This window comes from Neopelma chrysocephalum, unplaced genomic scaffold, assembly GCF_003984885.1.
Source record: "Neopelma chrysocephalum unplaced genomic scaffold, ASM398488v2 Primary Assembly neopelma1_138, whole genome shotgun sequence".
Lineage (NCBI taxonomy): Eukaryota > Metazoa > Chordata > Aves > Passeriformes > Pipridae > Neopelma > Neopelma chrysocephalum.
Genome location: NW_020897800.1, coordinates 600877 through 616674, shown reverse-complemented (window position 1 = coordinate 616674; position 15798 = coordinate 600877). Strand labels below are relative to the sequence as shown.

The 15798-nt window shown below is 53.4% G+C and overlaps 1 protein-coding gene across 9 annotated transcripts in view; it reads left to right on the top strand.

The window, feature by feature from the left end:
* Positions 1 to 144: 144 nt before the first annotated feature.
* Positions 145 to 15798, top strand: part of CADM1 (cell adhesion molecule 1) — a 137749-nt gene continuing 122095 nt past the window's right edge. For all 9 annotated transcript variants that reach the window (XM_027699538.1, XM_027699537.1, XM_027699535.1 and 6 more), the window contains exon 1: positions 145 to 270. In XM_027699538.1, the coding sequence (XP_027555339.1) occupies positions 162 to 270 (109 nt within the window). In that variant the 5' untranslated portion in view covers positions 145 to 161. The remainder of the gene's footprint in view (positions 271 to 15798) is intronic.

Sequence of the window (15798 nt, the reverse complement as noted above, 5' to 3'; positions counted from 1 at the left end):
TCGGGTCCGCTCCGCTCGGTCCCCGCCCGGGTCCGCTCGCCCCGAACCCCCGCGGCGGGGCGGGGCCGAGGGGGGGGCGTGTCCCCGTCGGGCCCCGCCCCGTGACGCGCCATCTCCCGCGGGCGGCGCGCGGCGGCGGCAGAGCGAGGCAGGTGCCGGCGATGGCGGGTCGCGCCCAGCCCAGCGGCCCCGCGGGCAGCGGCGGCGGCGCCCCGGGGCTCCTCCCGCTGCTCCTGCTGCTGCTCTCCGCCGCCGCCATCATCCCCAGAGGTAGGTAGGACGCGATTCTTTTCCCCCCCCTCCCCGCCCGCCGGGGGCGCCGCCGCGGACGGGCAGTACCGGGGGGGGGGGGTTCGCCCCCCGGGGGTGGCGGCGGGGCTCGGGTATCCCCCCGGTTCGTGCGGGTCGGCGGCGCGCCCGTGCTCCCGCCCGCCGTCGCCCGGTGCGCCCGGTTGGCCGGTGGTCCCGGGAAGCGCCCCCGGCGGCGGGAGCGGCGGGCGGGCTCAGCCGCGCGTGGCGGGGCGGCGCGGGCAGCCGCTGCCCGTTTCCATGGAAGCGGCTTCTCTCGCTGCCCGGGGGCTCATCAGCGGCCTCGCAATTAAAAACTAATTGCTGTGCGCGCCCCCTCTGTTTCCCCCTTTCCGCCTCCCCCCGGTGTTGGCGGCGGCGGGGGGATGCTGCACCCCCGCGGGAGCGGGGAACCTGTTGGAATCCGAGTGGAACTTGCGCGGCGCTTCCCTCTCCCTTTTCCTCCCCTCCCTCTCCTCTCCCTCTCTCTCTCTCCTTCCTCCCCTCTCTCCCCTCCCTCCCCCGGTGGCCGCGGGGGCTCCGCCGCAGCCGCTCCCACCCCTTTCCCTCTCCGCGCTCGGGGGCGATCGCCCGGCTCGGGCGCTGCGGCTGCAGCGGGCGCTAATTAGGCGAGGCTAACGAGGCCTCTTGAGCGGGGCCGGTGGGGTTCCCTCCGGTGCCCCCGGCGCGGCGGGCGAGCCCCCCGCCCAGCCCGGCATCGCTCCCGCCGAGCCCGGGAGCCGCAGCAGCGACCTGCGCTCGTGTCCGGTCTGAATCTCCCATTCAAACATTCCCCGTTCACGCCAGCTCGCGTTTCCAGCGTGCCCGCGGGGCGGCACAGGGCGGCATGGCCGGAGGGAGTGGGTGCTCTGCCTGGGATGTTTGTGAAGAACAAGAGGCTATTGAGCGATCTGTTGAATCCCGCTCGTAGGAAAGGGGGGACGCAGGGGCCAGCGGCGCGGCGAACAAAGAGCTTTATTCACAGCCTGTGTACATGTCCATGCCTTCCCCCCCTCTCTTCCCCGGGCGGCGTTTTTGGTGGGATTGTGGTGGGGGGAGAGAGCCGGTGTCGCTTGCAGCTCGTTCCCCCTCCGTCCGGCTCTGACTCCATTTCCCTCCGGCGCGCTCGGCTGTGCCCCGAGCCCCGCGCTCCGCATCCCGGAGCGGAGCCGGGAGCGATGGGAACGAACCGCCGCGCCGGCTCTTGGAGCTGCGAGCCCGGGAAACGCTCCGGTCCGGCCCCTCCGTGCCCGGCAGCAGCCGCCCAGGTGTTCCCGCGGTCGGTGCGTTGTAGCTCTCAGATGTTTTGTTGCTGTTTGCGGGATTGCGCTTGGTGCTGCTCGCTGCCGGGTGTATCTCCCGCCGGCGGTGTGACCTGGAGACCCCGGGCACCAAGAGAAACCTGGATTGGAAATAAGAGCCCTCCTGCAGGACGGCTGCCTCCATCCTTTGTTTTGCTGCCTTGCTCTTAAACCCTCACCTTGAATCCTCTGTGTAAGAGCAGTTTTTAACTGGAGGCCAAGTGATCCCCGGCAGGCTCAGCCTGTCGCCGTTGCCCGGCTAAAGGGCGGAATGCCACGATGTGGGATCGAGGAGCCGCTGGAGGGAAACAAAAGCAGGGCTGGATGCTGGATCGCAGCGGTTGTGCCTGACCCGTGCACCGGGGTGAGAAGCACCGCGCAGCAATAAGCCGAGGTTGCGGTGCTGTTCAGGGGAAGATGGCTATTCTGTGGTTGCGGTGCTGTGTTTTGAATCACGGGATAAAATCCCAGACCTCCTGCTTTCAGGCAAAATTTCCTTGCAGTTGAAGACACCCGCCCCCCGTTTTTACCCCCCCTTGTTCTCCCCTTTTGCCAAGCTGTGTTATTTGTCAGCTTCAGCGTTCCGGGAAGGCAGCGTTAGCGTGTGGCAGCAGCGTTGCCGTGGATCGCAGAGTGCGGTTGCCACCCGAGGCACCGCGGTGCGAGCGCCGTGGCACTGCCGTGGTGGCACTGCCGTGGTGGCACTGCCGTGGTGGCACCCCCGAGATGCGGAGCGAGGCTGAAGGCTCTGCTGCCTCCCTTCTCGGGGGTCACTGGAACAGCAGCAGGCGCCGCTGGGACTTGGTTTGAGCTGAGGCAGTAACTCGGGGTGAGCCTGTGCGTTTGGCTGGGTCTGTGTGTGTGTCTGTGGCTCCTCTGCCTGCTCTCGATGCTTCACGGTTCATTAAGCTCCGCAGTGCCCCTGTGCAGCAGGGCGAGGGCTGAGGAATGGTCTCGGCTCACGCAGTCGGGCAGTGCCGGGGTGGAACTCGGCGCGTCTGCGGAGCGGTGTCACTTTAGGAAGAGCAACTTTCCAGCTGAAGCGGTGGGAGGCATTTGAAGACAGCGTCGGCAGGAGCTCTGCGACCTGGCCACGGCTGCGATGGGCTGGTGAAGGGTGGTCGCGGCTGCAGCCTCCGTGTTTGCCGACATCAAAGCAGCCCCAGAGAAGCCCCCCGTGAAGACAGCGAGCGCTCCCAGCGCGGCTGCGCTAAGTCAGGCTCCTTTGTAAACACGGAGTGAGTTTCCAAGGAGCCTTTGTATGCAAGCAAGGCGAGTCTTCTCATCCCTGGCCTTCAGCAGCACGCGTTGCGTTCTGCATGCGACGCGAACGCCGACGGGGAAGGGGCTGGGGAACCGAGCGATCCATCTGGGTTGCAGCTTGGGTTCATTTGTCTTGCGTGTAGGCAGTTGAGCCCAGGTTTATAAGCACGACAATCTGGTTTGAAACCACTGCCAAGGAGGCTCCTCGGGATGGGAAGGCGAGGAGATCGCTCTGCTCCGTGCGCGCTCGGCTCTGAAGAGGGGGCAGCTGTCGGCACCTTTGGCGGGATGGACGTCACCGGGATGGATGCTGTTGGGATGGATGCCATCGGGATGGACACAGCTGGGATCCCCTTGGCACGGGCGGCCGCTGTTCGTGCACGGAGATGGCCGTGGGGATGAGAGGCTGGAGAAGAGTCGCGCTCCCCTGGGGACCCCTGGGCCGTACCAGCGGCCGCTCTGCCGATGCTGCGCTGCCGTCGCCTTTGTTTGCCTCGCGCTGTCTGTGCTGGTGTGTAAATAAAGGAGGCTTTGTAAGCAAACAGCTCTGGCTCGGTCGCCCCGGTGCTTGGCGAGCCTTCCCCCGGTCCTGCCAGGGGCGTCCGTGGGGCCATGGCTGTGCCATCGGCCGTGCTCTCTGCCCTATTGCTGCATGGAAAATGGGTCAGCTCCTTAACCCTGCATCTGCCTGAGGCCACCCAGGATAAAACCTGTGTTCCAGCCTGGATACGCCCTATATTTGAATGGACCATCCAAGCACCCCTCAGAATGCGTTTGCTCACAAAAACCAAAGCCCGTCTTCCTGGTCCTGGCATGTAGGCAGAATTTTCTGGATGTTTCTGCTTAATGCCTGTTTTTCTAGGGATTATTGTCATACTTTGTAAAGGGGTTTTGACAACCCGTTCCTGTTCTGGTTTTTGGTATCACCTGGTGGTACTTCTGTTGGGAAAGCAGGGGCTCCCTCTTGTATCCAAACACGGCTCAGGATCTGAGCAGGCTCCAGAGGCTGGGAGCAGAGCACGGGTGCAAGGCTGCAGCCTTCCCTGGAGCTGGGCCAGGAAGTGAATACTTACACTGAGGTTTAAGAGTGCAAGCAAAGCTGGACACGCAGCCGGGTGTCTCTGCTGAGAAATTGGATGCTACGTGTTAAAAAAATAAGTTGTGCTTGTTCCTCGGGGGAAGGCTGCGTGGTGCAAACCCACTGGCGCTAAATAAAGGGACTCTGTGTGGAAACCTGCCACGAAGGAGAGACCCTAGGTGGAATGTTGTAATTAGGAGTGGTATGTACTTGTTTAAGTTCCATAAATCAGTTGCTTTCCCGCGGTGTAATTGCAGGCTGCAGCGAGCAGCTGCCGCGGCGGTTCCCGGGGAGCTCCGCCACGAACGCTTTGAAGGTCGCCCGGCGTGGGCTCGAGCGCTCCGGGGCAGCGTGCTGGGGAACGGGGGGGGTTTGGATGTGTGGCAGGCAAAGTTTGAAGGGAAATACCACGAGGCTTCAATCTCAGCTGGGGTAACTGGGACACGAGGAGCTGTCGGCCGGGGTGCATGGTGGCTGGGCTGCGCTGCGCTGAGACGAGCCGGCGTTTGTGGTTCAGCCACGAGCTGGATTTAGATATTCCAGTTTTTAATTTGTAAGGGCAGGCAGAGCCCCAGCTGCGATAACTGCGGGTGCAGGCGACTCTCTGACGGCCCTGCCCATGTGTGACCACCACCCATTCGCTTTCTCTAAGCCTTTTTTGCCATAACAACAGTTTTTCTCCTTCCTGGTGTCCTCGTTACCTGTTGAACCTCTGGGTTTTCTGGCTCTGTCGCACATCAGGCTCTCACCTTGCGTCTTTGCACGGCATTGATTTGGGTGTTGAGGAGCCCCGCAAAGCACTGTACAGTGCTGGATGGGGCTCCAAAAACCTGACTTTCAGGCCAGTCTGTTTCACCCACTCCAAATTGTGGCGAGGGATACAGATCCCTGAGGAGCAGTGCTGGTTCTCGGGATTAGTGCTGAGCCTGCACCGTGCTTGTGGTCGGTGGCTGCTCGTATTTAAAACACTCGGCTGGGTTGTACCACGGACGTTTGCTGCCCTGGTTATTTTAGACCAATGATGTCCATCCGTAGGGTTGGGCCAGCTATTTTTAACCCTGCGGTTTGGTTTTAATTGACTGTGTTCTTCTGTGGTTTAAAAACTTGAGCATTAAAAACACTCCGACCTTACCGAATTCTCAAGGTGAATCAGTAGAAGACTTGATACCCCGTTAAGTTCCAGTCTGAAGGATCAAAGCGATACTTAGGCACATCTCTTTACTCAGAGATATAAACTTTTGTGGGCAGTAGATTAACTGGAAAATGTCTTTAGTTTTGCTTTTTTGGGTGTTTTTTTGTCCATGGAAACACTGACAGCTTCTGGGTGTTTGCTGATAGTCTCATGTGCAGGTGCTGCATCCTGACAGGTCTGTGCTGGCATTGCCTTGGTTTCTCCTTCTGAAGTAGCACTGTCTGTGTTTGTAGGTCCTGCCTGAAACCAGCCTGGTTTCCCTCTTCCCTCTTAGTGGCAGTTCCAGCCAGGTACTAATGTTGAAGGGGGAATAGTCTCTTAGCAGGACACGAGGGCCAGCATTTTTCCAAGCCCAGGTGTGTGTTTGGCAGTGGGAAATAGTTGTGTTGGAAACATTCCTGCTCTGCCAATCCCAACTGTGAAGTTTGCCCTGAGCAGTTACATTCCTGGCTGGAGCCTTCCATAGGATGTTCCACATTCTGGAGCCGAGCAGTGGAAGTGGTGGGGGACTGTGATCTCTCCTTGCAGAGCAGGGGGATGCCAATGAGCTGTTGGAGCCAAGGCTGCCCATGGGACCGGCCTAAAATTGTGCTTAGGCTTGACGAGCACTTGGTGTATAAAACCCTGGGTTCGTGTTACGTCTGGAGGGAACCGCTGTGGTCTCGTGGTTGTGCTTTTTTAGCAGTGAGCGCCTGAATCTGATTTATGATCTCCTCCAAGGTCTCCTTCCAGCATGTAAATGTCATTGCATTCCCCAAGCTGTCAGCAGGGCTCTGGAGTTGGTGGTTCTGGGCTGGACTCTGTCAGTGGGGGTCTTCCCTCACAGAGATGGACTTGGGTGCTAATCCCAAACATGATGGCACTTGGACCTGAGATACCTCAGCATCCAACAGAAACAGACCTTTTTGTTAGAGCAGTAATGCTGTTTGTAGATATGACCTTTCCATGGGCAGAATGAGACCATGTTGGGGGTTGCCAGACTGCAGTGTGGGAGGTCTGGGAGTGCTGATACTGTGGGTGGTGGCCTGATGGGGGTCCCGGGTGTGCCACCTGCCTGTGTGACATCCTGTCTGCGAGGCGGGTGCATCCTGGACCCCTCATCCGTTCCTTTCCATTGCTTGGTAGCATACATCCCTTCTCCAAAGTGTGACAGGAAGAAAGAAATATGAAGCAGCAAAGTGACATTCCCTCCCTCCCCTGCTCCCCCCGCAGAGCAATAGAAATACGAGTCTGAGTCTGCAGCGTCAAAAGAGAGATCAGAGTAATCGGATCAAGCATGAGGAACTGCTTGTTGCCGCTTCCCTGTTTTTAAATGAGGCTGCCTGGCAGCTTCCCTGGCAGAGCACTTTCAACGTTAGTCATGTTCAGCTTTGGAGCCGGGGTTGCAGCAAAGTAGGGCTCTGTGAGAATTGGGCCAGGAAGGAAACTTTCCATGTAGCCTCTGGGCTAACACACAGAAATAAAGGCACCTCGTGCCCCCTCGGCCCTGGTTTTGTAGCCGTGCAGAGGCACATCCATCCCTAATCCTTCAGAGGCAGCTCTCACTTCATGCATTGAGCACAGTGTTGCTGCTCTGGGATGTGCTCCGTGACACTGATACTGCCTTGACCTTGGGAAAGCACAGTGACTTTCTCCAAAGCCATTCCCACCCCACTGCCCTGGTGTGGTGTGGGATAACTCTGGGCAGCAGCTGCACTTTGTCCATTGAGACGTGTTGAAATAGTGTAGCTGGGTCAAACTGGGAGGAGGGCTGCTGGCTCAGCTACAAAGGCTTCTCTTCACACAGTGCCTCCGTGCTGGCTGGAGCCATGTGGACATCCATCCCTGTGGACATCCATCCCAGTGGACATCCATCCCTGTGGACATCCATCCACCCTGGTCCTTAGTGCTGGCAGTGCTCCGCACTGTTCGGACACTCACCCACACCCTGGTGGAGCTGCAGTGCCTGTGGTTACACAGGGGTGTTTGCACAGGCTTTCATTCCTCATGGATCAGCTCTGTTGCCTGAGGTTTGTGGAAGAGCAGCTGGGAGTGTTTTCTCTGCTTTCCTAGAGCAGAAAGTGATGCCGCTCTTCTGGCTGGACACGGCAGATCAGACGGGTGACTTTCAGGAGTAATGGTCCAAAAATGCTGGTTGGGTCTTGTACAACACCTGTTCAAGTGAGGGGGCTTGTTACACCCCAGGGCATCCCTTAACACCTCGGGTCATCCACAGTGAGGTTGATGTTGGACAAACCCAAGTTGCTTTGAGCGTAGGGGACAAACACAGAGACCCCGTATCACTCTGTGGAGTTTGGTTGTGAGGTTGTTCAGCTAATTCTAACTAGTTTCATGGTAGTGAGGACCTGAAATATCTGCATTTAGAGAGCTGTTGCTGTAGCTTGGTTTGTTTTGGATTCTCATTCTTAGCTATCTTGCTTGAAAATACAGTTTGAGCTCTTTGTGCTCCTGTTGTCCCTTTGATGTCTTCATTCACATTAGCTAACACAGATATGGGTCATGATCATAGAAACTTGGTAGAAGCAGGAAAACTCCTTAGGGTTATCCCTTCTGCTTTTCCCGGTCTGTGTGGAATTAGATGCTGTTTCCAGCTGCCTGGAGGGACAGGCCCTGCCGTGCGCTCACGGGCTCTGTTCAGCTGCGTTGGTTTGGGTGTCAGCAGCTCTTTAGAAGCCTTCATGGCGTGCTGTGTCCCTGCCTTGCTCAGGGAGCGCTGCTGGCTGACGGAGCTGAGATCCCGAGCGATGCCGTCTCCGTTATCGTCTCCCGATGACAGCCTGACTGGGCTCGTGGCGTTGGGGGGAGCTGGTTGACAGCCATCAAAGCTGGGAATGCTTGTCATCCTCGGGCGTCAGCTTTGTCAAGTGGAGCTTCTGGGGGCCGGTTGGTTCGTTAGGGCTCCTCGTGGTGAGCCAACTCCTCCAGGATGGGCGCAGCAGGAACCAGCAAAGTGAAACCCCTGCTTGCTGTGGGAAGGGTTGTCATGGTGTTGGCTTGACAGCAGCTCTGGGTCTCCAGGCAGATTAATTTCTTTGCCAGCCTTGTTTTTTACCCTCCTGCGCAGAGTCCGGAGGAACAACGTGCAGTTTCCTGGCGTGTGCCAGGATTGTTCCCGTTCTGGAGGGCAAGGGGAAGCACAGATCCCTGCCCGGAGCAGGGTGGGCTGTTGGGCATCGTGCCTCCCTTGTCCTGTGTAGATGCTTGTGGTGACTCGTGCTGGGGCTGAGGCAGGACCCGTGTAACCTGCTCCTGCTCCTTGTCCGTTGTCACTGTTGGAGTGTGGATGCAGGGAAGTTTCTTCTTGGTGTATAAAAATTGAGTGTGATTTCTCCTTTGATGCTTTTCACTTCTGGCCTTCATTGACTATGGTTTTATGGACTGCTGGGAGTGTCATTAAGACTCTGTGTCTGTAGGGTCACGACACACCGTGGCTTTTCCTGCTGTGTCCCTGTTAGGGGCTGGTTTTCCCCAGCTCCTGACCCGTGGGTGGCTCTGGAGGAGATGTTACTCATCCCCGAGGAGGCAGAACCACCGAAGGCGACTCCCACGCTGAGGTTCCTGAGCCCTGTCCACACGAACAGCTTCTGCTTCGATTTAAAGGTCTTATGCTTTAATCATTCCATAGAATTTTTAACAGGATGTACACATTTAATCAACTCCCTGGATCCATAACTGCCAGGTATTGCTTCCTCAGCACGAGGAGCAGTCGTGTCTCTCCTCAGTAAGAGTGGAGATTAAAGCGGGATAGACGGGAGATTAACTCTGCTCCCTTTGGACACCAGAGAGAGGGGGAGAAACTCCGAGATGAGGAATGAGGAAAATACTTGGAGGCAAATCATTTATTGCTCTGTAGGAATCCAAGGAGCCTTGTAAACAGAGGGTTTATGGCAAACCCGGTGATGTAGCTCTTAAATCACTCTGGGAGAATTTCAGATGCACAGTTAGAGGATGGCTCGTTCCTCCAGGCTCTCCTTGGTAAATTGGATCCAAAATTTTCGAGTATGTTAACACAACATGGTGCGTGTGGAATGCAGCTTGGGAAGGCATGTGTGCTATGTGGGATCCAGCTGTCTGGTTTGGGATGCTCTTTCTATTTTGTGTGAGGTTGGGTGGGTCTATTGATCTCATTTGTCTTTAGCAAGAATCCCATTAAATGTGATTTTAGTGTTTCCTACAGAAGGCTCTTTTACAGTCCCTACAAGAATAAGTATCTTGTGGATAACCTGTTGTATTCACACTGTTTCCTCCTCTCCTTCCCCCCATGCACTGCACCCCCCAAAATCTGACTTCTTTGGATTTATGGACAAGGCAGGATAAGGGAACAAAAATAGTTCTCCATGGGAGAATGCTGGTCTGTGGGGGTGTATAAATCCCATTTGAAAGTAGGGGGTGGATGAAATGATTCTGCAGTAAATAAATTAGGATTAGTAAGCTATTTTCAGCCTGGTCATCTGCCTCTTCCCAGGGAGAGCCCAGTGGAGTGGTCAGTCCAGTGGGTGAAGGGATTCTCAGGGATGAAGGGATTTTGCACCAGAATTAATGGGGATGTTGGTGGGTGTGCACAGACAGGATGTTGGAGGAAAAGTGGGATCATTCCCTCCTTCTGGATTTCACTGCCCAAAAAACAAACCTTGCACTGCAAGCTGGTCCTGGATCCTCTGGGAAGCCTTTGGAAATGCAGCTCCTTGTTGCTTTACATAAAATGTGTTTGTAGTGGTTGAGGACTCTGGTGTACATTAGAGACACAATCTGTGTGAGAGTTTTAATAACTTGGTGTTTTTGTTGTGCCAAAAAATCCAATTACGTATGGAATCACTTTTCTTTCATAAAGGTCTGGGAAAGCGTTTGCCTGAACTGCTTTAGAGGCTGCATTTGAGTGAACCAGCTGAAGAGTCATTTTTGTGGGTTTAATGAGCGTAATAAAAACGGTCCATCTTGAAGGGGGGAGAAAAGCCTCTCTGAAATTGGGATCTTTTCATTTTAAATGGGTTCCTAGGATTTATAAGGAATTCAAAGGCAGATGGAGAGGGAAGAGCTCTGAGTAGGTATTGAAGCAGCTTGTTTATGTTTTTCGGGGAAATGTTAGGGATCCTGTATATGAAATATTTACAAAATAGACACGAAATACACGAATATGTACAGAAAATATACAAATATACAAATGTGAATGACTGAGGGCTGGTGTGGCTGTCCCAGGCAGGGTGGCCCTGGGTGTTCCCCTCGCTCTGCTGTCGGGTCCTCGGTGCTGTCAGTGATCCTGGAGTGCCATTGGTGCTTCTTTCCAACCCAACAGGGTTATGTTTGTCTGGTCTCCTCCTGGAGTGGCTTTTTGCAGCCTTCATTTGTCCGGATTATCAGCATGCAGAGGAGAGCTGCCTGGTATTTACATGATTTAGTTGTAAATATGGTAAGTGTTGATAGATATTGTTGTCATAAGTGCTTACAGCTCCTGGACTGATTACTGAATTTCTTATGTGGAAATCTGTACAAGCTCGGCATGCGAGCAGCTTCCCAAGGGAAGTGGAGGAAGGAGCTTGTGGTTTCCGTGTGCAAATCAGAGCCCAGATGTGGCTGCAGTGGGTGATTTTATGGGGGAAGTCTTGTCGGGCTTGGCTGGCAATAACTGGGGTTCTGAGGCTGTGACGAAGGAAAATAAAAGGCTCTTGTTCCCTGTTTTTTGTGGGAACAGATGCTGTTCTGTGGAATAACTATTAGGGGATGATATGCACAGGGAACATCTGATGGGTTATACACCAGGGACTCGGGCTGAGGGATGTTCATCTCTGCCACTGGGCTGAAGGAACAAATGTGTTATTTGCTGGTAGTTTTGTTTTTAATTGACTAATAGGCTCTGCCTGAACCACCCTTGTTTAACACTCTTACTTCCAGAATGTTTTACACCCCTGCTCAGATCCCTGAATTTGCAAACGAGTGTTCCTGGGAAACGTCTCTCTGAAGGCAAAACCCCTGGATTTGGCAGAATCCTTTCCAGGGCTGCAGATTGTGGAGGGCTCGAGACACATCGTCACATTGCTGAAAATCTTGTGCATTTGCCACGGAAAGGGAAGTTTGCAGGGGGCTGATTTGGGGTTCTGAGGTGGGAATGGTTATCAGGATAAAAACGTGGGAGGAGAGGATGGTTGTGTGAGTGAGTGGAGGGGATTGTGGATGTGATGTTCAGCTCAATGCTGAATTTAGGGCAGAGATAAAAAGCCTCTCCCCACCCCGATGCACTTCTCTGTGCAGTGCAACACTTCAATCCTCGCTGGGCTCAGGCTGGGGAAGGAAACCCGGGAGCTGCATCCCAGATCCGGCGGCATCGGAGCCTCTGCCGGTGCCGTGTGTGCGAAGGGAGAGGCAGCACTTTGTGCCCACCCCTCCCTGGATGTGTGTCTCGGTTCAGAGCTGCTTCCTCGGGACTACAGGCAAGTTGGAAGGAGTCTCTGTTCCCTCCCAGGCAAAAGCTGTCCCTTTGGAGGGAGCTGGAGCAGCGTGCCTGGATCCGCAGCGTGGCTTGGCAGTTTGTTTGCCTGTCAGCCCCTTGATTTGGGACTGTTTTGCCTTAAGGGGGGAAAATCCCCCAAAACCCCTTCGCTCGTGGGGTCAGGAGAGGAGGGAGAAGAGGAGCCCCAAGTATTTAGTATGGGCAGTGTGAGCTTTGCGGAGTCACACATCCAGATGGATTACATGAGGAACTTGACATCTTGTTTAAAAACAAATCATTCATTATGTAGCAGTGAATAATCAAGCATTACAGTTTCATCTCTGGAGGTTCCTTTTTTTGGTTGGAATTTTGATAGTTCAGTAATTAAAAGCTGAAAGCTATTACACTGTCTACATGTTGATCAATTGGTAATTAAAAAGTTGATGATAGATACGGTATTTCATGGGACTGGTTGGTTACGGTCAGATTTCCTTCGTGTGTTTGGAAAATTGTCGTTTAACTTTGCACTTAAGCATTTTTCAATATTCATGGGCTGCTTTACTTGATTTTTATAAATGCCTTTAAATGATCACAATTTGCATATGGTAATTTAGAATCAGAGAATCGCTTAGGTTGGAAAAGCCCTCCAAGATCATCGAGTCAGACCATTAACCCCGCACTGCCAAGGCCACCACACTGACCATGTCCCCAGGTGCCACATCCCCATGGCTTTTAAATCCCTCCAGGAATGGTGACTCCAGCACTGCCCTGGGCAGCTGTGCCAGGGCTGGACAGCCCTTCCAGGGAAGGAATTTTCCCAAAATCCAACCTAAACCTCCCCTGGTGCAGGGGGGGGGGGAAGCCTGTAGGTCTGCTGAGCCCCTCTCAGCTGAGAGGGTTGGAGATAAGTTTGATAACACAATCAGGGATAAAGCAGTCCAAAATGAAGGAAAACTGAGTTGGTAATGGCCTCTGTGATGGAAGATTCATTGCTTCAGGAGTCTAATCTGAGACCAAAATGGAGCCCAAACCTGACACTCTTCAGAGCATAATGCAAGATTTACTGCTCTGCCACGCTCCAGAGATTAAAAAAAAAAAGCCAGCCACCCTCCAAACGACCCTTCCTGTGCCTGCAAAACTTAGGGAAAAACAAGGGGGGTTGCTTCTTTTGAGTAGGAAAAAAACCAGACAAAAAGCTCTTGCCCTGTTTTTGCCAAGGCATGCAGAGCCCTCTTCCTAACATATGCCCCTGCTGGGAGCTGATGAGCTGGGATGATTTGGGGGTGGCTCTGGCAGTGAAGGAGTGTGGTGCTGTGGCAGGGAGTGATCCTCACCCTGCCGAGGCCACGGGCTGTCCCAGTGCTGGGTGAGCTCACCTGAGGCTGCTCCTGGCTGTTTGCTGGGGTAGGAACCCTTCTAGAGCAGTCCCTGGCAGCGTGCCCCACCTGAGCTGCAGCCCTGGCACCGATCACCGGGCTTGGCTTGCACGTGGAGAGCTGTTTGAGATCCCTGCCAGCCTGATCTAGTGGAAAACACCTTCCCATCGCTGAGTCTGCCATCCTGAACAAGCCTGGGAAGGTGAGGAGGATCATCCCTAACTGCAAACTGAGAAGGTGCCCGGGTTGGGTTGGGTGAGGTTGGGTGAGGTGAGGTGAGGTTGGATGAGGTTAGGTTAGGTCAGGTTAGCACCTTGTTGTGTCCTTGGCACTGGACTGGTCTGAGCAGCCAGAAGGTGAAATCCCAGACAGACACTGGCTTCTTTTAACAGGTGAACCCCTTCCCAGCCCTCAGCCCTGACCCCCAGGCCATCCTTCTGAACTCCATGGTGGAGTGGTCTCCAAGTGGTATCAATGCTTGAAGTGGCTTTACCCACTCCACGGGGACACAGACAGTGTTAGAAGTGACTGATTCTGCTGGGGATGAAGACAATACCAGTGGCTCACACTTTCACAGTCAAAGCCCTCGGTTTAAAAACCACTCTGTCCTGAGACACTTGTTGCTTTGTGACAGCTGGTTCCAGTAATTTGTTTTTATAGGGCAGTTTGTAGTAAATGAATGACACGTTGAATATTTTAGTGAGATTTTAGATTATCTAAAGAATGTTTTCCGGTTTACTAATTGGTAGATAATGCTGAATACATTGATGCTGACATGAGCAAATGGATGTAAAATGAATTTGAAGCGAGCCTCATTAGAAGATGCTCTAATTCAGTCAACAGGAGGTGTCAGCTGACGTGGCCGCGCTCGGACCCGACTGCGGCAGCGCTGGTGTTACAGGGCTGGGTAATGATGGGCACATGGGGCTGCTTGTGGCTCTTGGTAGGTCTTGTTACTGTCCCAGTGACAGATTCTGTGAGCTGCCTTCATTAGAAGGCAGTAAGTGAGTAATCAGTGATCTTGCAGAGCTCCTTTTGTCCTCTGAGGTGTCCTCAGCCAGGCAAGGGTTGACTCTGAGTCGGTCTTTTTCTGAATGATACCAAAGAGAAGCAAACCCAGGGCAGCTGTGGGTGACTGAAGGTGTGCTCCAGGTGGGTAGGGTGCCCAGGTGAGTTTCTGGAGGCAGGCAGAGTGTTCAGCAGGTTCTCTAAAGGCCTGTTTTACGTGGTGTTACATGAGCAGAGTGTGCAGGGCCTTGGGTGGCCCTCAGAGTCACTTCTGATGAGCAGTGACAGTCCAAAAGCACCTTGCTTTAACCCCAAGAAGGGGGGTGTGTTTTGTTGTCTCCTCAGGTTTGTAATAAATCCCTGCAGTGCCTGGCACTTCAGGTCCTGTTTGTTGTACAGAGCAGGAGATTTTTCACTCGCCCAGATTAGGATCTGCCTTTTTCTGGGTCTTCCATCAGTAAAATTAACTTTTCCCTTTCTCTGTGCATCGATGAAGGATGTTGCTTTGCTGTCTTCCAAGCAGTGGCTGAAGTTTTGAATTCATAAATCTGGATTTACTTAAATCTCTTGTTTTCATTTCCTCAAGGCAAGGGGGGCAGTTGGTGCCTGTGCAGCTCTGACCCAGTGTTAACCCTTTCCCTTTCAGGGAGAAAGAGCTTTGTTTTGCAGGAGAGATCCTGTGGAAGGTTTTCCAAAGGTGGTAATCGTTTGGGGAAAAATCTACCACAGCTCTGGTGTATTTGGAAATTCTCAGGAGTTGAGGGATTCCTGTCCAGTGATTCATTCTCAAAGTACAGTGGGCATTGAGGCTGGGGGAGCCCTAAGAATTATCTGGCAAAATACCCAACCAACCAAAAGATACTTCTTGCATTTTGTAAGTGGAAACGGAGCAATTTGGGGTTAACTTCTCTGGGAGTAAGTCCTCAGTTCCCTGAGGCTGATTTCTGCAGCCATAGGGTGGATAAAAGCTGCTGCAGGAAGAAAATGAGGGAGAGGAATCCTTCACCACAGGTGAGGGGTGATCAGGAAGAGCTGTTTTAGAGGGGGAGAAAACCTCAAAACCTCCCAGGCAGTCAGGTTTCAGCTCTCCCCTGTTGTCATGGGCTTGCCAGTGGCCTGAGCTATATTGTATTTTCATTAATTAAAACTAAGGTTATCCATTTAGGGCACAATCCCTTCTGTAGGCTGTGTGCAGGCGTTGTTGGGGGGTGCCAAATGTGTTACGTTACCTGGGATATTTGGGGATATTTTTATTCTAGTCAAAGTAATCTGCAAGATCTGATATGAAGAGACACAAAAGGTTAGTTGAAAGCAGACAAGAAGTGAATCATTGACTTGAGGAGGAACTGCATTGTGCAAGCTGTAATGCTCCTTCCTATTCATTACTGCAATTATAATTATGGAACCCAAAGTATTTAATTGGCCTCCCAGACTCTTCACACTGAATAGATTGCATTGTTACCATTTAAAAAAAAAATCCTCTTATGCATTGCAAATACACGTGTGTGTTGCTCTCTGGCTCTCAAGAGGTTTCTTTGTTTATGTGATGAGCGATTAACTGAATTAGGGATCTTTGCTGTGTTGTATCAAACTAAAATCCAACGGGAAGGGGAATTCTTCCCAGATATCAGGTGATACTAGAAGCTTTAAAAATATAACTTCGTGCATTAAAAACACCAAAACCCAGCGTAATCAGGGTTGTTGAAAGTTTTCAGAAGTGTGAAAGTCTGGAGGATGGAGTTGGCACTTGGGGCTGGGTCGCCCCTGCTCTGGTCTGATGGGTGTGGGCATGTGCCCACTGGTCCAAAATGATCCTGCTCTGGTTCACCCAGGGAGAGCTGGCTCAAATTGGCTTGTTTTATGTGACT